The sequence below is a fragment of the Nicotiana tabacum genome, chromosome 11, assembly GCF_000715075.1.
Source record: "Nicotiana tabacum cultivar K326 chromosome 11, ASM71507v2, whole genome shotgun sequence".
In the NCBI taxonomy this organism is placed as follows: Eukaryota; Viridiplantae; Streptophyta; class Magnoliopsida; order Solanales; family Solanaceae; genus Nicotiana; species Nicotiana tabacum.
The window spans coordinates 29869022-29892644 of NC_134090.1; the positions used below are offsets into that span (position 1 = coordinate 29869022).

Here is a 23623-nt window from a genome sequence, read left to right on the forward strand (position 1 = left end):
CCCTGTACAAGGTCAAGATCATTCAGGATAAGCTTCGTACATCTCAGTCCTGGCAAAAGAGTTATGCCGACCATAAGGTTTGTGATGTGGCATTCATGGTCGGCGAGTGGGTGTTGCTTCGGGTATCGCCTATGAAGGGCGTAATGAGATTTGGAAAGAAGGGCCAGCTAAGTCCTAGATTCATTGGTCCTTTTGAGATTCTTGATCGAGTGGGAGAGGTGGCTTACAAACTTGCTTTGCCGCCGAGTTTATCAGTCGTACATCCAGTGTTTTATGCGTCCATGCTTTGGAAGTATCACAGCAATCCATCCCATGTGTTAGACTTCAGCACTGTCCAGTTGGACAAGAACTTGTCCTATAAGGAGGAGCCGGTGGCTATTCTAGACCAGCAGGTTCGTCAGTTGAGATCGAAGAGTTTCCCTTCTATCTGTGTTCAGTGGAGAGGTTAGCCTGCCGAGGCAGCTAACTGGGAGCCCGAGTCTAATATGCGGAGCCGATATCCCTATTTTTCTCCGACTCAGGTACTTTTATTATGTCCGTTCAAGGACGAACGGTTGTTTTAGAGGTGGAGAATATGATGACTGAAAAGGTCATCACTCTTTTTGAAAGTAAATTCTATGTTCCAAGGCCTTAAAACCTCTTTTTGTCTCACCTAGATTTGCGTACACAGTCCGGGCGCGTTTCCGTAAAGCTTTTATGTGAAATCTAAGAAAAATAAGGAAATTGGCCTTTAAAATTGATTAAAGTTTACTTTGGTCAACATTCTTGGTAAACGAACCCGGACCCGTGATCCGATGGTCTCGTAGGCTCCGTAGTAAAATTTGGGACTTGCGCATATGTCCGGAATCGAATTCCGAGGTCCCAAGCCCGAGAAAAGAATTGTTAAAGAAATTTGTTTGCTGAAAAATATAAAGGCTTTTAGAAGAGAATTTATGTAATTTCTTGATGGTATCGGGCATGTATCTTGGTTCCGCAGCCTGGTACAAGTTTAAAATAATAATTAAGTTGAATCTATGAAGTTTGGAAAGAATCAAAGTTTGTTTAGTATAAATCAGACCTTTATTTGAGAAAATGGAAATTTTGATGTTCTTGACTGATTTCGTGAATTTGAGGTTTAATTCATAGTTGTTGATATTATTTTGATGATTTGATCGCACGAGCAAGTCTGTATGATGTTTTTGGACTTGCGTGCATGTTTGGTTTGGAGCTCCGAGAGCTCGGGTGAGTTTTGGATAGACCACAGAGTGAATTTGGACTTAGAGAAATGGTTGTTGCAGGTTCAGCTGTGTTGTAGATTCAGCTGTGTTGCAGGCTCTGATCTCGCAATTGTGAGGGCTTGATCGCATTTGCGAAGAAAGCCCAGGCCTGCCATGTTCGCAATTGCGAACCTTCCTTCGCAAATGCGAATTCATCAGGGGAGGGTAGTTATCGCAATTGCGACGATTTGTTCGCAATTGCGAGGTTAGCAGACAATGCACAGGTTCGCAAATGAGAGGCCTGGTTCGCATTTGTGAGCTTCGCACTTGCGACACCTGCGACCAGTTAATTGGGATTTTGACGGGATTTCATTCATTTTTACAACTCTTCAAACCCTAAAAACATCTTGGGCAATTTTTCAAAGGCATCAACTTCTCCAAATCATTAGTAAGTCATTGCTAACTCATTTTCTTCAATCTATAACATCTTTTCATAAGATTTCAATTCAAAATCAAGGGTTTTTCATGGGATATTGGGTGATTTTAGGTAGAACTTAGGATTTTCAATTTTTGGGGATTTGGACCTCAATTTGAGGTCCAATTTCAAAACAAATTATATATTTGAGTTCCTGGGGGAATGGGTGATCGGTTTTTTGTTCGAACCTCGGGTTTTGACAAAGCGGGCCTGGGGTCGATTTTTGATTTTTTGGGGAAATCATTAGAAAACCTATTTTCATGCATTAGAATTGGTTTATTTAGCATTTATTGATATCGTTAAGTAAATTGTAACTAGATACAAGCGTGTTAGTGGTGGAATCAAGAGGTAAAGCGGTCATTGAGGCTTCATTGTGTTCGTGGCATTGAGGTAAGTGTTTGGTCTAACCTTAACTTGAGGGAATAAGAGTCGTAGTCTTATTTACTATGTGTTAATTGTTGAGTACGACGTATATGTGTGGTGACGAGTACCTATACGTTGGTGTCATGCATGCCCGTGAGTCTTATACTATGATTGAGTCCTATACTATAATTGTTGTGACTCCGTTATGTATTGTCCATGCTTAATATGATGATTCCTAATGTTGAACAAGGCTTATAGAATTATTCTTGTTAATTGAACGTTGTAGAGCATTGGCTCAAGTTTAGAATTGAATTGTAAAGTAATTGAGGAAAAGAGAAGAGGTTTATGATATTGTCTCCCTTGCCGGGATGTTAGTGCTTTTGATATTATTTCCCTTGACGGGATGTTATTGCTCATGATATTGTTTCCCTTGCCAGGATATTGTTGTTATACTATTGTTCCTTTGCCGGGATTCTATTGTGATTTTATTGATTTCCTTACCCGAATTGCTTTGTGATTGTTGCTTGGGTAAGGATGAGTGTAAAAGCACGAAGGGTGATGTCGTGCGTGATATTTGTGAGTGAGAGTTAATGCACGAAGGGTGATGTCGTGCCAATTTTGTAAATGTAAAAGCACGAAGGGTGATGTCATGTCATGATATAAGTGATAATGCACGAAGGATAATGTTGTGCCATGATTATGTGAGGTAAAATCATGAAGGGTGTTGTCGTGCCAATTATATTGATTCTTATGGTGAGAATGAGAGTAAAAGCACGAAGGGTGATGTCGTGCACTTGTGATTGTTTTCTTTATTCTTAGTTATAGTTGAATTTTGGTGCTCCGTATGCTTCTTTACTGAATTTATGTTTGTACATGATATTCCCCCGTGCATGTTTCCCCTTCCCATCTTTAACTGCTAGTTTCTATTGTTATTATTTTCTATAGATGATATAACTGCAAAGGTTTATTTGGTACTCTTGTCATAGCCTTGTCACTACTTCGCCGAGGTTAGGCTTGACACTTACCAGCACATAGGGTCGGTTATGCTGATACTACACTCTGCAATGTGTGCAGATCCCGGTGCTGGAGCTTTAGACCACGGTGAGGTTGCTACCTTCAGTCCATCAGGAGACCCGAGGTAGTCCTGCAGACGTCCGCAGGCCTTGGCGTCCCCTTCTATCTTTCCATTTTGTTTTTATGTATTTCAGAGATAGATTTGTATTATTTTCCTTCGGACTACTGTTTGTAGTATTCGTAGATAGTCCATGACATTGTGACACCAATTTTGGGTAGAGTTGTATTTTGGATTTCCATATCAGTATTTAGTAATATTATCAGATTTCATCTTCCACATTTATTTTATTATTATGGTTATTCCACTGTTGATCGCCTGTTAAATTTGATTGTTAAAAGATTAAGGAAAAAGGGTAATAAAATTGTAACTCTCGGCTTGCCTAGCTTTCATGAGTAGGCGCCATCACAACTCCCGAGGGTGGGAAATTCGGGTCGTGACAAAAAGGCATTAATGTCATGGAATAGTAAGAAAACAAGGATCAGTTGCTCTATCCACAAAAGAGGCCGAATATTTTGCCATTGGACAATGTTGTGCACAATTACTATGAATGTCTCATCAACTGGATGATTATGAACTATTTTTTAAACCTATTCAAATATTTTGTGATAATTCTAGTGCTATATGTCTTTCAAAGAATTTTGTGCATCATTCTAGGGCTAAGCATATAAACATCATTTCATTAGAGATCATGTCCTCAAGGGAGATATAGAATTATCATTTGTTGGCACCACTGACCAATTAGCAGATATTTTTACTAAGCCTTTACTTGAAGATAGATTTTGCTCCCTAAGAGAACTGCTTAGTATTATTTCTCTTGATCATAAAGATTAGGACCTATGTGTTAATTTTTATTCTTGTATGCCTAATGTTTTTAATTTTGTTTGTTTGTGTAAGTACGCATTAATTTAGCGCTTCCGATTTCCCTCTATTTTCCCATTAGTTGCAGATTTCAAGAAAGGAAAATCAATCATCATGACTCTTCATTGACACCCTTTCATTTCCTGCACTCAACCGTAATCCTCTGAACCACTCTTCTCTGTCTTCATTGTTCCTATTGCTCGGAAACCCTCCTAAAAAACCTTCAAACTCTTTCTCAAAAGTTCTCCATGACTAAAAACTCCAATAATTTGTCTGCCTCCACTAGAAGAAGTACTTGTTCGAAGGGAAAATCCTCTTTTCATCCCCCAGAACCAGTAGACCTAGGGTCTGACCACTCAGAAGGGTTTGCCTCTTCTAAGGCAAAACTATTAGACGAATCTCACCAAGTAAATGAAAAAGCCCTAGGAAAAAGGCCTATGGAAGAACCCCGTGAATCTCTTACCCTCCATGAAATCCAAAGTAGACCTCTCGAGTTCTCTAGAATTCGACCTCAATTTTTGGGATACCCCAAATAGGGATTTCTTTGTTGCTCTAAAAGACAAGCCCATTTCTCATGGCAGAATAGTCGACCTTGATGATATGGAGGACATCAATTGTAAGGTAAAGGATCTGTTTGTTTTTCAATGATGGTCAAAATTCCTCTTTGTACCCCCTCACAAAGTCTATGAGAATGTTTTATGCAAATCTTTGCTCTAGCAAGCCTGATAAGTTGGAATCCATTGTTGTAGGTAAATGTATTGTCCTTGATTGTGCCATGTTTGACCCAAGAATACTTGGCTGATGATTTTGAAATTTTTTTTATCAAGCAAAATGTTGCATTGTTGAGTGTCCATCTGATTTACTTCATAACCAATTAGGTCCCAGTGATGTTAGTTTTGAAACCCGTGTTCTGACCCACATTGTTGCAACCACTATTTGTCCTCGTACTGGATCATTCTTTACCTTCTCTTAACGAGATATCTTTCTTGTTTACTATCTACCAAACTCAAGGTTAAATAATCCTTTTGGGTCATAAATTTCATGATTGAAACTGATGATGATCCCACCAGTATCACTCACCTTTTAGAAGCCCACAACATCTTTATCTCAGAATACCCTTTTATCTCTGTTTCAAAATCCTACAATTCCAGAGCTTTTGCCAGTATGGGTTATGTGTGTGTGCAAAGGGTTCCTGGGTGAAGAAGCAGGAAAGTGAAGTCAAAAACACTCAGCCTGATCCCAAGACCAAAGCCTCTGGTTCCCATCACAGCGTAAGTGATCCTAATCTTGTTGAGAAACTGACTGCCATTGACAACAAGTTGACCATCATCAAGGACCTTCTTGCTGTAACTCAATCCTCTGTGACATCCATGTGATCTCCAAGGAGACTGGGTCCGATGTTTAAAAGATGAGGGTTAAACTTCTCAAACTTGGAGAAAATGCAGTCAAAGCGTTGAAGGGAGTACATGACAGGATTGATGGGGTGACAGTTTCAGCCAATGCCAGCTTTGAACGTTTGAAGAAGGCGATTTGCAACGCTCTTACTTACTTCTTATGTCGCTAGTTGTGGAAGTTTCAAATAATTTTTTTGATGTTTTGCTGTTGTTGACTCAATAACTAGTCGCTAGATACTTTTCTCTATTTTTGCTAAACTTTGCATGCCTATAATGTTTGCTATAATGTCTATAATGTTTGCCTAGGATGTGATTGCCTTTAATTGTTTGCTTTAGTTACTATATATGTATATCCCCTCTTTGCTGATGTCAAAAAGGGGGAGAAAGAAGTGTATATTGTAGGAGTCGACTGAAGTATATTAAAGTTCTAGTTGAGGGGGAGTCGACTAACTATGCAGATGCACAGTCAACTAAATTATATGCATCACCTGTTGAGGGGGAGTCGACTAAAGTACGCATCACCCATTGAGGGGAGTCGACTACATGGAAGTTAATTGTTGTTTATATATATAATTTTTGTCCTTATCAAAAAGGGGAAGATTGTTAATTATAAGTTTCAATTATGGAAAATAATATATCACATTTAGTGCAGGATCACAAGGAATCAATTAAGGGATTCAAGAAGCAATACGAGTCAAGAGTAGATTAAGGAAATAATCTATTAGCGGGGGCTCTAAAAGCAACGCAAGGAGAAGAATCAATAATTAGCGATGTAAAAGGAAGAAGTAGCGGAATCCGAAAGAAGAATGAATCAGTGATTGATGGAAGCTATTATAGGAAGGTACCAAATCAAAGGGAAACAAGATCGCAAAAGGATGCACTGAAAATAGATGAAGCCAAAAAATCAAGGGATCCAGCAGATATGCCTCAAGTAACAAAAAGATATGCCTAGCAGATGGAAAGCTCGTCAAAACCATAAATCAAGGAAAATCAACGGAAACTTGACTTTATTCTTGGAAAGAATCAATCTATGATTCCTTTCAAGGACAAACTCCCTTAAGTTTGCAATCTCTCAAGATTCACGTCATTCAAGAGTCAAGAAGGCCTCATGGAATGTATATATACATATGTTCCGAACTTGAAGAAGACATACTTAGATCGAATCATTTTAACTCCTTTGTTCTACTCCAAACAAGCATTGTAGTTCTTATAGGTCTGTTGTGTAATTAGTGAGAGAAAAAAAAGAGATAAACACTGGTGAGGCATTGTATTAAGAAGAGAAAAGAGACATAGCGATTAAGTTGTTGGCATAAAGCTACATCAACCATTCTGTAACTAAAAAAACTTCGATCACTGAAAGAGAACACCCTTGCAACCCAAGGTGGGGTGGAGTAAGATTCACATTGAATGTGAACCAGTATAAAATTCTGGTGTCTTTATTTTCTGCATTTTATTTCTGCATTTACTAATATTCTGCTCTTATTTCTAGTCGACTAATTGATAAACTAGTCAACTACTTATAATAAATTTTTAAATAGACAATTTACCCCTCATGTACTTTCACAAAGTTGGCAATTGGCCTTTTACTGATGGTTTCAAATGCAGTGCTAAAAGGTAAAAACTAACATGTTAGCAAATTAAATCCAACTCAATTACCACCTAAAGATGTAATGAATGGTTGAAATTTATTAATTTATCAAAGTTTTGGTTTATCATGAAAATTGAGATGTTTTTGGTATGAATAGCTTAACCTCTTAAGACCAAATCTTGGCCAATTGGCCTATTACTGATGGCTTCAACTGCACGCTAAAAAGTAAAAATCGCAAGTATAAATTCAGTTTTAACTGTTTCCTTGGCTATTATTACGGCCTTCAAATTTATTTAATCAATGAATACTGAGTCAGAGTACACTCTTTTTCTTGGTAAAGTTAATTGCAAACCATATATTGCTGCCATTTTAGTATCTTTTTTTTTTCCACGCCAAAAACCTGTGAGAATAGACTCTGGACATAAAAAGTTCATTGGTGCATAATAGTTAAAGTGGTTTATATTCTTCCACATTGTGAATTTTTAAAAGGAATAATCATATTTTGATGCATGGAAGAATTAGGTCTTTTAGAGTTTTATATGTTTCACAAAACTTGCAACACTTCAACAACTTCGGAAAAATGTAAACTTCTACAATATGTCACATCTCTAGTAGTACATACAAGTAATTGAAACACCAGACAATGTGGTAACAAACACCTAACTCCTTTTACCAAAAACAAGAGCTCCAGGAACTATATGTCATGACAGAGTTAATTTAAAACTCTTGGCAAGATATATCTTACATTTGATTTTTTACTTTACCGCAGTTGTACAGAAGTTGATGTTGTGTAATCACATTCGATGAATTGAGCTCGACTTACTATGTACTTTTAGCATTACAAGTTAATCAAGAAGACGTAGAATCCACTTGTCCCCTTGAATGAAATTTTGTACAGAGTATGAGTTGACATGCTCAGCTGGGATTTGGCTACTCCATGGCACTCGTCCTGCTGTATTAGCTCCAGCACCAGTATTTCTATATTCTCCATAGTAAAGTGTACTAAACGCGAAATCACCGTTCCAAGGCAACCACCCATCAGCTGAAACAAGAACCTCCAAAGTACATTGTATAAAGACGGTCCGCGAATACTCCTTCCATGGCCTTCCCAGATAATTTTTGTGCACCTCGGGATTCTTGTAGTACAAGGCCATGTATTTGTCTGTTCCATTGATCAGACAATTTTGGAAGACAAATCCAGTTGACTGTGCAGGGTCTATCCTGCCATGAGCCGTCACAGGATTCGTCTCTCCCTCTTCGGGATGGAATTGCCGAGGTGCGATTAGGATGTCACATTCTTGGAAGAAAGCAGCTGAGTTCCCAAAAATGAAGTCTACATTGCCTTGGATGCGGCAGCACTTGTAGTATTGGCGCAATGTATGGGCGTATATGGTGTCCTGATTGCCGATGAATTCACAGTTCTCTATAATTGAAAGATCACTGTCGGATCGAAATGCCACTGCTTGGTTGGCGTTTGGACCTGCTGTATTTTGGAAGGTGATACCGCTGGCCATGAATCCATCACCAGCAACTCCTGTTTTAGGAGTAATACAAACGTTAGAACTACTCAAAACTACGACAGTTCATCAAATAATATATCTGCAGCCAGAGACGGATCCTCAATTTAAGCTCTATGAGTTTATCTTTTAAAGTTTTTAGCATTGTACCTATTATATTTTTAAGTTATAGGTTCATATCTACTATTTTTGTAATTTTAATGAATTTTTACATATAAATTTTTACTCCGCGTCAAAAGTTATGGGTTCAATTGAACCAGTCATTAATAAGCTAGATACGCCCCTGACTGCAGCAGGCAATGGCGATCTGCAGATTTTACTCTCACTTTAGAATTTGTTTTCACTACTTCCAATATCATGCAACTTGAACAATAACATAGTAAGTCTTAAATACAACCAGACAAGAGATGTTCTTCAAGCAAGCCATCTCACTCTCTACTCTCTAGCAGTGTCAAAGCTTTAGTGAAGAATGATCACAATGGTTAAATTATGTTCATCACTTTAGAATTAGAACCAAAAAGGGACAGTTTTTATCTGATAATGGTTAATCACTTCTGTCAACTCTTAGAGGTACTACTGGTATCACTAAGTACTAATCAATATTTTAACATGGAAGAGAGGCCCTCTTTCAATCTCTATTTTGTTGTGCTTTCAAAATATATACAAGAATAATAGCTCTCATTCTCCGTGTAATACTGGATGCTAAAGTTTATGCCCTCCTCTGTGTAATTATCTTGGATAATTATATAGACAGGTAGGATTCCACCAACCCCCACCCAAAATCACCACAAATCAGTATAGCCTGGGTGTTGGCTTCAAAAAAATAAAAATAAAAATAAAGGGTTACACCAAATGCAATGATTTTGCACTTTGCACGTCCTACACCATCATGCTCTCTGTTGGGCATAGGCAGATTTATGACTTAAACTTTGATGTGTTCTAATCTACTAAGTTTTAATGAAATTTTAGTGAATTTTCACATAAAATATTTATGTTTCATGTTATCTAAAAAAAATGGGTTATCCCATGAGTTCAAGTGAACCCGTACCACAAAGGCTACATCGCCTTGCTGGTTGGAGCAAGCCCATAGGGACAATGGCTTTACCTCCTCTTTTCACGCTAACCATGTAAAATTAAGAAAAAATCTCACTTTATAATCATTAAGCTCAAACTATTTACCCTTAAATACCCAAATCTAAACTATTTACTTTTCCTACTTATGCAACCAAGACTATTTATCCGGCCCACAGCTATTTGCCTTCGCATTTGAACTACAGAATGTTAAAACATTTGACTTCATTTTTGCAAGCTTACTTGGTAGTGGATTTAAATGGATCTACTTCTCCTCTGCCAGATCGATCTTCATTAAGAGGGTCAACCCAAGCTATTGCTCTACCTCCTCTTTTTATGATTTTTATGTGTGTATGAAGACCCACCATTGTTGAGCTTGAAGCTCCAGAATTTGAAATTTTATTTTGAAAATTTATTATTTGATTCGATGTGGGTGCTATAAAATATTGCTTATAGTATCTTCGAGTAAGTTTCCCAGATCTAATTTTTTTTGTGTATTTGAATATCCACCATTGTTGGGCTTGAAGCTCAATTTTATTTTTGAAGATTTCTTGTTTGATTCAAAGTGGGTGCTGTTAAATATTGCTTATAGTACCTTTTGGAAGTTCATACTGAGATTTGATAGCATTTGGAGTTGATTTGAGGTGATTGAGATCGAAATTTTCAGCTGAAAATAGAAGAAGAATACAGCTACCCAATAGTATACCGCTACGACATACAATATGTTGTAGGAATATATAGCTATACTGCAACAGTATACTATTATAGTTTACAATATACCGCAACGGTTATATTGTAATAATCGAAGAAAAACACAGTTATCTAACAGTATACCGTTATAGTATACAATATACTATAGAAGTATATTTATACTGCAACAGTATACTATTATAGTATACAATTTATTGTTATAGTATACTATAATAATATGCAATATACCATAATAGTATGCTGTAATAGTATACAATATACTATAATAGTATACTTATTACCCGTAAATTCACTTGCATTTTTCTTTTTAATTTGCTTTAAGCTTTTACCCAGCGTGAGGGCAAATTGAAAATGCAAAAAAAAAAAAAAAAATTATAGAATGCTATATAATGTAACGGTATACTCTTACAATTAGATCTTTTTAGAATTTTTTGAAATTTTTATTGACAGCTGATATTATTTCAGTTTAATAATTGAATTAATTTTTTTTAACTCTTTGCGTACAATTGTATACCCTGTTGGTATAGCTATATACTATACTGGTATCATATGTTAGTTAATATTTTTTGGTTGTATTAGCTACATTTAATTGGTACACAATTTGATTTTTCTTTAGTAATAGTATAAAAAAATAATAAAAAATAGTAAAAAAAGTAAATGAAATTAGATTATGAAGAGGAAAAGAATATAAAAAACAAGTTAAATGAAATTAGAAAAGGAAAAAAGAAAAAAAAAAAGAAGCATAGAAATAAAAAAGAATTGGAGAATAAAGAAAAAATTCCTCACAAAAATTATTATGGGTAAAAATGTAATTAGTTTATGGGTAGAAAAAATAAATGGATAGGTAAGGGTAAATAATTTTATTTTTGTGAATAACTGTGTCATTCTCCCTAAAATTAATGCCAATGGAGAAGTAAGAAAACTAACCGCGAAAGAAAATTTAGCCCTAAACAACTCGTGAACATCATCGGCGCTTGGAGATGCATTCATTCAGTGGCCAAGCAGCCAGAGTCATCGTTTTTTTTAAAGTATATCTCTGTTTATGCAGAAATTTACGCTTATTTTACAAAATAACACACACAAAAAAGAAGTCTAGCTACTATAGGAGCAATTCTGTCCAACCGTTACTTGGCTTGTTTCCAAAGATATTTTTAAAAAATCAAATTTTGTATAGTCCAAAATAGAGAAAAAGAATTTTGTTATTGAAACATAAAGATTTGTAATTATTAAAACTGATCCAATAAATCACTTACCGACAGTTGCAGTCTCATAAGTGTTGATGCCATTAATACCAACATTCAAGGAACCTGTAATGACAGTTTTGCCCATTCCATCACCCAAAAATACCACATTCTTCTTCTCAAACGGGACCCGAACAATCTCATCATACAACCCGGCTTTGATCCATATCACAAACTTCCGGGTCAGCCCATTATCCGGTGCAACATTCACCGCTTCCTGCACTGTCTTATAGTCACAGCCTCCTTCCTTACACACTGTAACATCCGGTTTCAACCCAGAAGGCACCCCACCCTTTACATCATGACCCGACCCGTCTAAATCCAAACCTTCCCAAAACCCGTCTCGTTCTGTTTTGGGCGGGGCCCATGACCCGGTATCGTCCCCGTAAATGTCGTAGTTCACCAGCATACCCAATGCGTTGCTGCTGTACCCGATCAACGAGTTCAAAAACGAGATGGTTTTGTCCACCTGGATGGTTTCGTTAACGCGTTTTGCAACGGACCAGCAGTCGTACTGGTAAATCATCACGGCGCTCATCCATGCACGTGCGTCCTTTATCTTGCCACGTGTCAACACCTGAGCCGTTAGCTCGATCCTATTATCTGCGTATCCTAGAACCTCAATACCGATCCTCACCAAGTCCGTAAGGTTCTGATTCCCTGCGGACGCGTCCATGATTGCATTCACCATGTCTATCGCCTCGGCGTTGTTTTGTGAAACGACTTTAACGGCGGATTGAATGATTAACGGTGTTGCCAGCTCAGACGGCAAGTTGCCGGAGACCGTTAACACGGACTCGCAAGTCGGTGGGTCCCGCGAGGCCTTGCAAGCTCCTTGGATCTCAGCCGCAATTGACGGCGTCGTAGATGACTCCGGCGAATTCCGCTGGTGGTGACGAGCACTGACGGAGGAGATTGAAAAGAAGAGAAGTATGGAGAGGACTGTTAGAGTAAAAAACGAAGCCATTGAAATGAAAAAGAAACTTAAAGTTTCGAAATGATGAGGTTTTTCCAGGTTTTCTGCTCTAGAGCATGGTGGTGCCGTTTTTATACAAAATAGCGTCTGTAAATATTCGCAAATATGCCGGAAAATTTGACAAGATATTTGAATTATAGTGGGAACACCTCTTCTGGATGATATCTTAATTTATACTCCCCTATTACAAGTTATGCGAATCTATTTCTGTTTTAGTTCGTACTAAAAAGAATAATTATTTTTTATATTTGAAAATGATTTAGTTTTATATAATGATTTATAACTACCCAAAATATATGTACATCATTTCAAAAGTCTCTCTTTTTTCTTAAGCTCTATGCCCAGTCAAATATGTTCACATAAATTGAAATGGAAGGAGTATTAAAATATGACGGAGTATGAAAACAAAAAAAATCCAATACATCAAGGCAGTGGCACAGCTAGAGAGATCAAAGTACGGGTTCGGCCTAACCTAATAAATTTAGTCCAAACTTTATATTTGTTTGAGTAAATAATTACTAAACCAATCAGTGATGAGTTAAAGAGTGAATCTTAGTTGAACCTAATAAATTCTAGACCGAGTAAATAGAGTACTTGTTTAACGAGTAGAGCTTAAGAGCATTAAATAGCGAATTTAATGTGTTTGGATTGACAATAAATATGATAGCACAAATGTGTAACGACTGTAAATAACGACAAGGAATGTACTAGGAAACAATTTACTACAGAATTATTATACGATTGGGATGATCCTTTTCTCTGATGGCGACGCAGAAAAGTCAGAAGTCAAGGTGGGTATGGAATCTTGAGATTTATGGATAAAGATTGAACAACATATGCTTGAATAAATCAATGAATAAGATAACTTCTTTGTATATTCTTCTGTCAACCTTTTACAATATTTTCTGGTCAAAAGAGCAGATCCCCTTTTGTTCCCTATCTTTTCCTATTTATAAGGGATATTTTCCAAAAATTCTAAAAAGTACAACACAAAGAATATCCAAAGGAATATTCGTTATATCCATCTCTGAACCTATGCTGCTGTTACTCTCTTATCTCGGCTGGCCGCTTCTGGCATCAACCTTTATACGGACGACGTTCGGTCGTTATATCATGGTCGACTCCATCCTTTGTCTTGCTTATCCGTTACCGTGGTTACCAAATTTGGACCTATACAGTTAGTCCCTCCGCTTGTTGAGGTCGTAGCTCTGCACGTCCTCGATAAGTGGACATTATTCATTTTTGTCGCGGGAGAAGTTGGCTATTAAATCATGTCGGGTCGACCAAGATCGAGAGAACGACACAACCAGCGGAGTCATGATTGGTATGGTTACCATGATGTGACGTCACTGCCACATGCATCATCATTACGCATCTTCCCGAGACAGCATCCGGGTGCTTGTCGTTTTGGTTTTGGTGCCATTGACAATCCTTCACTTCGATTCTCACACCATCCAGCCCTATAAATAGATGAGGGTTTCATTTTTTCAGAAGTTTCCGCCATTCTCCTCCTTGCATGAACATTATCTTTCTTCGATCCTCTTTACCAGTTCTTGTTATCAGCTTTGTTTTTGCGATTCCATTTCTCTCCTTCTTATTTAGTCATCACCTCTTTCTTTAGGTTTAGTAACACACTTCTCATCGTTGAGATGTCATGCATAAACCCTTCGCATACATGACGAAGTTTCCGACACCACTCCATTGTCGGCGGCTCCTCCTTCCGGTGGTGAGGATCTCTGTCACGACCCTAAACTTGGACCCGGTCATGATGGCGTCTCTCGTGAAGACAAGGCCAATCGACACGTTCTCAATTCAGTTTTAAGCAATTAAACAACAAGAATTAAGTCTAATACATAAAAAATAATCCAAAAGTAAGTAGTTAACAATACAGTTTGCGGAAAGTAACCCAACACAGCCCGATACCGGGGTGTCGCTAGTCATGAGCATCTATCAATACGCTACAAATCTGAAATGCCTACTAAACTATTGTAGAATAACCGATAAAGAGATATAAATAAGATAACGGGGGAGAAACATGGGACTGCGGACGCCAAACAGCTACCTTGTGGACTCCGAAGTCTGTCGGGAGCTCTCAACTCTCACTAGCAGGATCAGAAACGCCTGAATCTGCACATGGGGGCAGGGAGTAAAGTGAGTACTCCAACTCAGTGAGTAATAATCATAAATAAACGACTGAGAGATATCAAAACACGTAAGGCACATTACAGGCTATAATGAAACAGTAAAACCAGTAGAAACAGTAAATCAGTAAAGATATGTAAAATCATTTAAGTTCAGTTTAAACTTCATGAAATGCTTTTTCAACAATTAAACAGGTAAATGATAGACAATAAGAAAGATAAACACATAAAGGTTCGCCCCTCTAGCTCAATATCAACAAATTCTCCCCTCGGGCAATATCTTAGAACAATACCAGCCCCTCGGGCTATAACTCACATCACAATGGGCACCCGTGCTCACTTGGGGTGTGCAGACTCCTGGAGGATCCCCTTACGGCCCAAGCGCAATATCAAGCCATCTCGTGGCATCATCACTAGTCTCTCGGCCTCATATCAACAAGCCTCCTCGTGGCGTACATATCTCAGGCCCTCGACCTCATAATCATAATCAACGTTTCCTCACAATATAGGTCCTCGGCCTTACTCAGTCAAAATTCTCACAAGCCACTCGGGCAATAGCAAAACATGATTTTCAGCTCAAAATAAAATTTAAAAGATCATTTAAATGTTAAAATAGAGTAAACATGGCTGAGTTATGAAAACAGTGGAATATAGCATGACTGAGTTCAAGTATAAAGTCAAAACAGTGAGGGAATATCAATAAAAATCCCCTAAAGGTTCAAATAGTTGGCACGAGGCCCAAATATGGCATTCAGCCCAAAATATGATGATAGCAAATAAATTTCAGTCAAATACGCGGTAAAATAGTCATTCGGGACGGACTAAATCCCAATCTCCAACAGTGCACGACCCCACGCTCGTCATCAAGCATGTGTGTTACCTCAATATAGCACAACGATGTGCAATCCGAGGTTTCATACCCTCAGGACGTCATTTACAATCATTACTTACCTCAATCCAGTCCAAACTCTAGCCTGCAACGCCTTTGCCCCTCGAATAGACCTCCATTCGCGTCGAATCTAACCAAAATCAGAACCACGACGTTAAAATATGCTAAGGGAACGATGCCCAAGCAAAAATATTCAATTTACAACATAAATCCCGAAATTACCAAAACCCGACCCCTGGGCCCACGTCTCGGATTCCGATAAAATTCACATCAACGAATTCTTTATCACTTCCCGAGTTCATTCATACAAAAAGCATCAAAATCCAACCGCAAATGACCCCTCAAATCCCAATTTTTAGGTCTCCAATTTCAAGCCCTAGTTCTTCAATTTTAGGCTTAATTTCTATGATTAATTAGGTAGATTTCACATTAAAATCGAGTTTTAAGTCCATGAATCTTACCTCCAAGTGATTCCCCTTGAATCCTTCTTCAATCATCTTCAAAAAGCTCCAAAAACGCTCAATAATGGTGAAAATAAACCCCAAAATCACGGACAAGATGACTATTTAAACATTTTGCCCAGGTCTGAGATCCTTCTTCGCGAACGCGGTCAAAGCCTCGCGTTCGCGAAGCACAAAATAACTTTGACCAGAATTTCCTCTTCGCGATTGCGACCTGCCCATCGCGAACGCGATGCTTCCTCAAACTAACCCTCCGCGATCGCGTTACCTCTCTCGCGAACGCGATGAATAAAATCCCCTGAAGCTCAACTACCCACTTTCCTCTATGCGAACGCGACACCACCCCGCGACGCGATGCACAAACACTCAGCCCTTCGCAAATGTGGAGCCTTCCTCACGAACGTGAAGGTTTATATCCCAGCCTTCACCAACTGTCCCTTCACGAACGCGAGGGCCAACTCGCGAACGCGTAGGCCATTTCCTCTGCAACACTGATCAGCAATTTATGTAATTCCAAACATCATGGAATGGTCCGATTAACCACCCGAAACTCACTCGAGGCCCCCGGAACCTCAACCAAACATGCCAACATATCCCATAACCTCATTCAAACTTGTTCCAATCTTCAGAATGCTCAAAACAACATTAAAACACCAAATTCGCATCGGATTCAAGCCTAAGAATTCCAAAATATTTTAAATTACGCTTTTGATCAAAAACCCAACCAAACCACGTACGAATGACCTGAAATTTTGCACACACATCCCAAATAACACAACAGAACTACTACAACTCTCGGAATTCCATTCCGACCCCTATATAAAAATCTCACCTATCAACCAAAAATGCCAAAAGTCCAATTTCGCCAATTCAAGCCTAAATCTACTACAGACTTCCAAAACATTCCGATCACGCTCCTAAGTCCCAAATCATCTCCCGAAGCTATCCAAACCATCGGAACTCACATCCGAGCCCTCTAACACATAAGTCAACATCCGGATGACTTTTCTAACTTAAGCTTCCTCAAAAGAGACTAAGTGTCTCAAACCTTACCAAATCCTTTCCGAACCTGAGCCAACCAACCCGATCGTATATAAAACCGATAGACAAAGTAATACGAAGCATAAATGGGAGAAACGGAGTGGTAACTCATGAGACGACTGGTCGGGTCGTCACAATCTCACGGTTGAAGAGGGTAAGAGTTTTCCTACCGAAGAAGAGATACTTCCTAGAAATCCCTTGTCCAGAAGCGATTTCCACAAGGAGCCCGTTCCTTCTCCCATTCCGGTGATCTCCGAAACCGGGCCGTCTCATATAGCTGAACTCTGATCTACATACTGTTTGAGTAACTAATTACTAAACCAATAAGTGATGAGTTAAAGGGTGAATCTTAGTTGGACCTAATAAATTCTAGACCGAGTAAATAAAGCACTTGTTTAACGAGTAAAGCTTAAGAGCATTAAATAGCAAATTTAATGTGTTAGACTAACAATAAATATGATAGCACAAATGTGTAATGGCTGTAAATAAAGACAAGGAATGTACTAGGAAAGGATTTACCACCCAATTATCATACTATTGGGATGATCCTTTTCTCTGATGGCGACGCAGAAAAGTCAGAAGTCAAAGTGGGTATGGAATCTTGAGATTTATAGATAAAGATTGAACAATATATGCTTGAATAAATCAATGAATAAGACAACTTCTTCGTATATTCTTCTGTCAACCTTTTACAATATTTTCTAGTTAAAAAAGCAGATCCCCTTTTGTTCCCTATATTTTCCTATTTATAAGGGATATTTCCCAAAAACCCTAAAAAGTACAGCATAAAGAATATCCAAAGGAATATTCTTTATGTCCATCTCTAAACCTATGCTGTTATTACTCTTTTATCTCGGTTGCCCGCTTCTGGCATCAGCCTTTATGAGGACGACCTTCAGTCGTTATATTGTGGTTGACCCCGTCCTTTGTCTTACTTATCCGTTACCATGGTTACCAAATTTGGACCTATACACATACCATATTCCTTCTCTCGTATCCGCTCACTTTATCTTTGCACGAAAACTCTTCGAGTTTCCGCACAAAGAGGGGCAGCTGTGAGCACGTGATTTTTGCCTCACGAAAAACTACTCCAAAATAAATCAAAAATAAAATAAATTTCTTTTACTGTGCAATTTTTGAATTTTTGCGTGATGTTTGTTAAATATTTGTCTTATATCCGTAAATGTTTACTTTGCCATAACAAAATGAAAATAAAAATAAAAATATATGTTGCATGCATATCTAGGATTTAATTATGCATTTAATAATTGATTCAAAAAAATAAAATCACAAAAAAATATGTGTCTGTTCTAATTTTAATATTTCACTGTGTGATTAATGTTTTGTCTATGTGTTAAATAATTGTTATAAAGTAATTAATATTTTTTATGAGGTTAAAATTATTTTATAATTAAAATTAGGAATTTGAATTAGAAAATGAAAAATAAAAAATATATATAAATGAAACTCGGACCTGGATTAAAATCCAGGCCCAAATCAAGATACCCCCCCTCAGCCCAATCCAGGCAGCCCAGATCCGGTCTTATTCAAACGAGTCAAAACGACAGCGTTTGGTCATAGCTTATCAGTGACCGTTGGATCAAAGCCAACCAACGGCTGAGATCCCACGAACCTAACCCGCAATCATTACCCGATCCGATACCCGGTTCAACCCGTCCCCCAGCTTAAACCAAACGACATCGTTTGGTTAAGTGGATAAATCCTGACCTTTCATCCTACTAGATCTAACGGTCAGCATCAACCCACCCCGTCCCTATATAAGCCCAAACCCCTACCCCGGCCCCCTAACTTAACACCCCCCTCTCCACTGTTCATTATCATCTTCCGAAACCCACCCCTAACCCTAGCGCCCTAGGATCCCATCGCCTGAAACCCGGCGGCAACAACGCCGCCGGTCACCAAAATAACACCCCAGAACCCCCTGAACATCCTCTATCCAGATATGCTAGCCACTTGGCTCGAATCTTTCTAAAGGTTCTCGAATCTTCATTTGAAGATTCGAGCCGAGCTTATATCTAAACCAAACAACCCCTAGTTAACACCATAGTACCCCCTAGCATGCCTCGTTATGGATCTGGTGTTTGTTTGGCTCGAATCATTTCAGAGCTTCTCGAATCTTCTTTTGAAGATTCGAGCCAAACAAGAACAAACTCAGATCTGTTCTAAACTGACACCAAATGACCCCTAGGTTACCCTCACCCTTGTGTCGTATTTGGCCCCCCTCGAATCTGACCAGAAATTGTTAAGTCCCAAATCGAACCTTCAAGAACCCTAGAAATACCAGACTTTTGGATTCTGCCTGAATTAAATAAAGATTGAGGTTTAATCGACCTTAGTCGAAGTATTTTCAGTGGAAAATACTTCGACTAAGGTCTGTTTGATTTCAAACAAAGTCCAAATCCAAGTTGAGTTCGAGTCCGGTTGAAGTTATAGATTTAGAGGTACTTTCCTTATTTCTTTTTTGTTTCTTACATGAATAATTGTTTGTTTAATAACCTGTTAATTTTTCATGTTTTTATTTGATTAATTCTGTCATCTTTGTCTCATGCCCGTATGATTAGTCAAATAAATGAATTGTTTCTGTTGGTTGTGATTAATTACAATGTGTGTGATCGACTCGATTAAGTTCGTCGATCAGTTGTGTTATAAATCTTGTCTCTGAAAATGCTGATTGAAACAATCTGTTTCTTTTGTTTTAGACTGATTATGGACAAATGATGTAAATAGTCAACTGATTAATACTCGTCAATTAAATCATGTTTGTTTGCAAATCAGTAAATTCAAATGAATGTTGTGTATATATTGTTTTCTGAACAGGGCATTGTCAGTATATTGACAATGCTCCTGTGTGTGTTTGATCTTGGTTCAATGTTGAAGTCCAGTCTGAATTGTTATAATAATTTCAGTGATATGTTGTTATGATGTTAGTTTTGAATTCAGTGTGATTTTACAAATGTTGATTAGATGTAATTGTGTTAGAAGGTTACATTCTTAGTTAGGATTCAGTCCAAAACTCTAGGATTGGTTGTAGCTGTCTTAAATCAGATTAATAATCAGGTTTGAATAGATTTTAAAAATCTGTATTGTTATATTTTAAGTTTGATAGCAGTAATAATAGTAATCACAGTAGGATTTCTGAGGGTATTTATGGGACAGAATAATGAGGGTAATATGATAGCATAATGGGCTGAAAGTGGAAAGTTATTGGCTATTATTTAAAGTGATAATGGGAAACAAAGGGTAATGGGGCTGCTTAAAATCAGGATAGGATCATTTAAATTATTCAAAAGCAGTTTTTAATGGAACTTTTTGATTTTAAAAGAAGAAAGGGGTCCAAGAAGCACTTAAAAAGAAAGGGGCAGCCCTGTATAAATACAGGGAGCTGGATCAACAAAAAAAAAAGAGAGAGCTTTCAGACAGAAAGAAAAGAGAGACCAGAAGAGGGAAAAGTGAGATTTTGAGCAGATTTTTAAGAAGGAATTTGAGAGAGAGAAATCAGTTTTCAGACAGAGATTTTAGAGGTCATTTTTCAGAGAATTTTAAGAGAGGCTGATTTCTAAAGCATAGAAAATACACACAGAAATACATATACATTTGAGAGAAACAGGAATCTGAGAAGAAGAAAGAAAAATAGCAAAAGAAACAGAAAATAGAACACTCACACACGCACACAATCTGACACAGATACAAATGCAGAAACAGAAAATCAGGAAGCTGAATTTGAAATAGGAAAGAAACTAAAATCTGAAAAATGTTGTTCTAGAATCTATCCGTTGTTTGTTTGTGGATATTGTTCAGTTTGAATCTGAAATTTTTCCTCAAGTTTCTGTCACTGTTCATCTGGGTTAACGGGTCTTGGTCAGACTTGCTGTATACTGCTATTATGCTGATTTGATTACTGTTGCTACTGCTGAAATCTACTTCTTCTACCTTCATTTCCCGGTACTTATCTTTTAAATTCTATGTTGGAAAGAGATTCAGCATGACAAATCAATGAAGCTTGAATTGCAATTCTATTTTTATTTTGTCTAAATTCATTATTTTAAAAGTTCAGTCCTGTTTTGTGTTTTGGTTAATATAGTAGTATGTTTGACATGAATTAGTAGTTGATCATTCTTTTTTTTAAAACTCATATAAGTGCTGTAATAGTATTATTAGTATAGTTATATGTGAGTTGTCAAAACAGGGAGTATGGCATAAAAATGGGCCATTGATTACATCCCATAATACCTTTAGCTAAATGTAAAGTAGAATGGAAGTATTAAGAAGTTACATTAGTAGTATATCTTGTAAAAAATATGATTTTGTTTAGATTGATATAAGTTATTATATGGCATGATGACAGGTATATTTATAATCATATGAGTAAGGTGAGTTGGTATAGCTCGTCATGATGTTAAGAATATTATGAATGTTTAGGCGCACAACTATGTTGTATGTAATACAATTCGAATTGAATCAATTCGAATAATAACTCCTTTCTCATCAATTTGATTATTTATCGTTATAAATAAACTAAGCAATTATAATTTTGGATTAAAAACAAGCATGTGAGAATGAGATGATATGTATAAGCACAAATTGCAACACTTTATATCAATGGCAATTAGAAATAGAATTTGCACTAAATAAATAATGAAAAATTGTTAAAAAAAAAAATACTTCTTCCTTTCATAAATCATTTTTGTTAGTTTCATATACAATTCATTCTTTGGCATATATATATGTTGTATTTGCTAAAAATCATATTTTATTTTTTTCTTCGAATTTGAATAGTGTGGATGAATATAATTTATACTCGGAAATTATAGTCGACGGGCAATATTTAATAAATTGTGAATTCTTTTAAAAGAATTTAAAGGCATTCCCTAAAATGTGAATTTTTCAGGAATTTCATATAAAAATGTGTAGATATAATAAACAGTTTTTGTGGAAAATCCATAATATTATTACAAACATTCTGCGCAATTAGGGATGCGTTCGCGTACCCTGACTATATTTTTAAAAGCAAATTCGGATTATGCGTACGCACAATTTCGAGCGAATATTTAAGAAAAGGATTTTTCCAAGGATGTTAAATTAATTTCATAAAACCCGAGATGTGCGGTTCACTATTTAAGAAAGACGAATATTCTTGATTCGACACAATTTCGAAAAATAATTTTTTTTAATAAATATATTATCAAGATCATCGTGTACACGTGCGCATGACACAATTCCGCATTTTTAAATTTATAACACGAATATACGTACGCGTGATTCGATTCAAAGAAGGGCCCTTAATCACAAGCAGTACAAATAAAAGCGGTGGTAAAAATCATGCAATAAGGACGCATTTAGTAAAAGTCAAGATAATTAAGCCAATAATAAAAACAGTTGAGCGACCGTGCTAGAACCACGGAATTCGGAAATGCCTAACACCTTCTTCCGGATTAACAGAATTCCTTACTCAGGATTTCTGGTTCGCAGAATAATAAACAGAGTCATATTCTCCTCGATTCAGGGATTAAAATTGGTGACTTGGGACGCCTTAAAATTCCCAAGTGGCGACTCTAAAACAAACAAACAAATCCCGTTTCGACAGTCCTTAAATTGGAGAAAACTCCCCACGCGCCCCGCGGGCGCGATAAAAAGGAGGTGCGACAGTTCTGGCGACTCTGCTGGGGACTATTTCAGTACTGTAACCCAGAACCACTGGTTCAGGGTTTAAAGAATTCGAGCTTAAAATAACTGCGATAATTGGCTTTATTTACTATATGATTTTCAACTGTTTATATGATTAACATGCTAAATGTTTTTTTTTACCACTTTAATATTATTTGAATTGTGAATATATACAACTGCTACGAAACCCCTTTCTTTCTGAGTCTTCTAAATTTATGGTGCACACGTGCGCGTGGCCCACCTTTCTGTTAAAGGTCATACCAAATAAGACGAAGTTGGGACAAGTAACTAGGCCGGATAGACTTTCGTTCTCCCGGTACGTTGCCCCCGCTTCGGCTCAAACTGTCCGTTTGGGTAAGCCAGGTTTAGAACAATCAACCTCAGGTTTTTCACTTAGAATAACTCAGCCATGTACCGGATCCCTAGTAGGAACGAATATTTGCATCATATGCATTTGGCCTTGGAGACTCAACACAGGGGTTGGGTCTATCTAGGACAGGTGAACCCGAAACAAAAAGACCATCATGATGCATCCTACTTGCTACTTGTGCATTCATTTGCCTCGAACATGCTTGTTGACCAGCTTAAATGAAATCATGGTGAGAAGAGAGGAATAAAATGGGTTGTTTTTAAAAAATTTCAAAAAAACAAAAATAGTTTTAAATCTTGAAATAAAGATATTTAATAAATAAAATGATTTTTTTAGTGTATATTTTCAAAATGAGTCTTGACTTTATTAAATTAAATTTCAAATACAAAATGAGCACCACACAAAACCCCCCATCCACGAATACAGAAGAATTTCTATTTCAGCTTCAAATGTGGTGGTATGATTTAGGCGAAAATGGTCAAAAATGGGTCGTCAAGCATTTGGGAAATCTCACGGACATTATGAAAGTTAAACCCCGTGATGATCTGATTGCGGCGTTAGTAACTTTTTG

General features: G+C 37.3%; 1 protein-coding gene across 1 annotated transcript; it reads right to left on the reverse strand.

Annotated features, from left to right (window-relative positions):
• Positions 1-7665: 7665 nt before the first annotated feature.
• Positions 7666-12645, reverse strand: LOC107778359 (putative pectinesterase/pectinesterase inhibitor 51). The gene is made up of 2 exons (XM_016598608.2): positions 11502-12645; positions 7666-8483 (listed from the first exon to the last, which is right to left on the reverse strand). Exons 1-2 carry the CDS (start codon positions 12454-12456, stop codon positions 7795-7797), a joined length of 1644 nt encoding a protein of 547 aa, XP_016454094.1. The 5' UTR covers positions 12457-12645; the 3' UTR covers positions 7666-7794.
• Positions 12646-23623: the final 10978 nt, after the last annotated feature.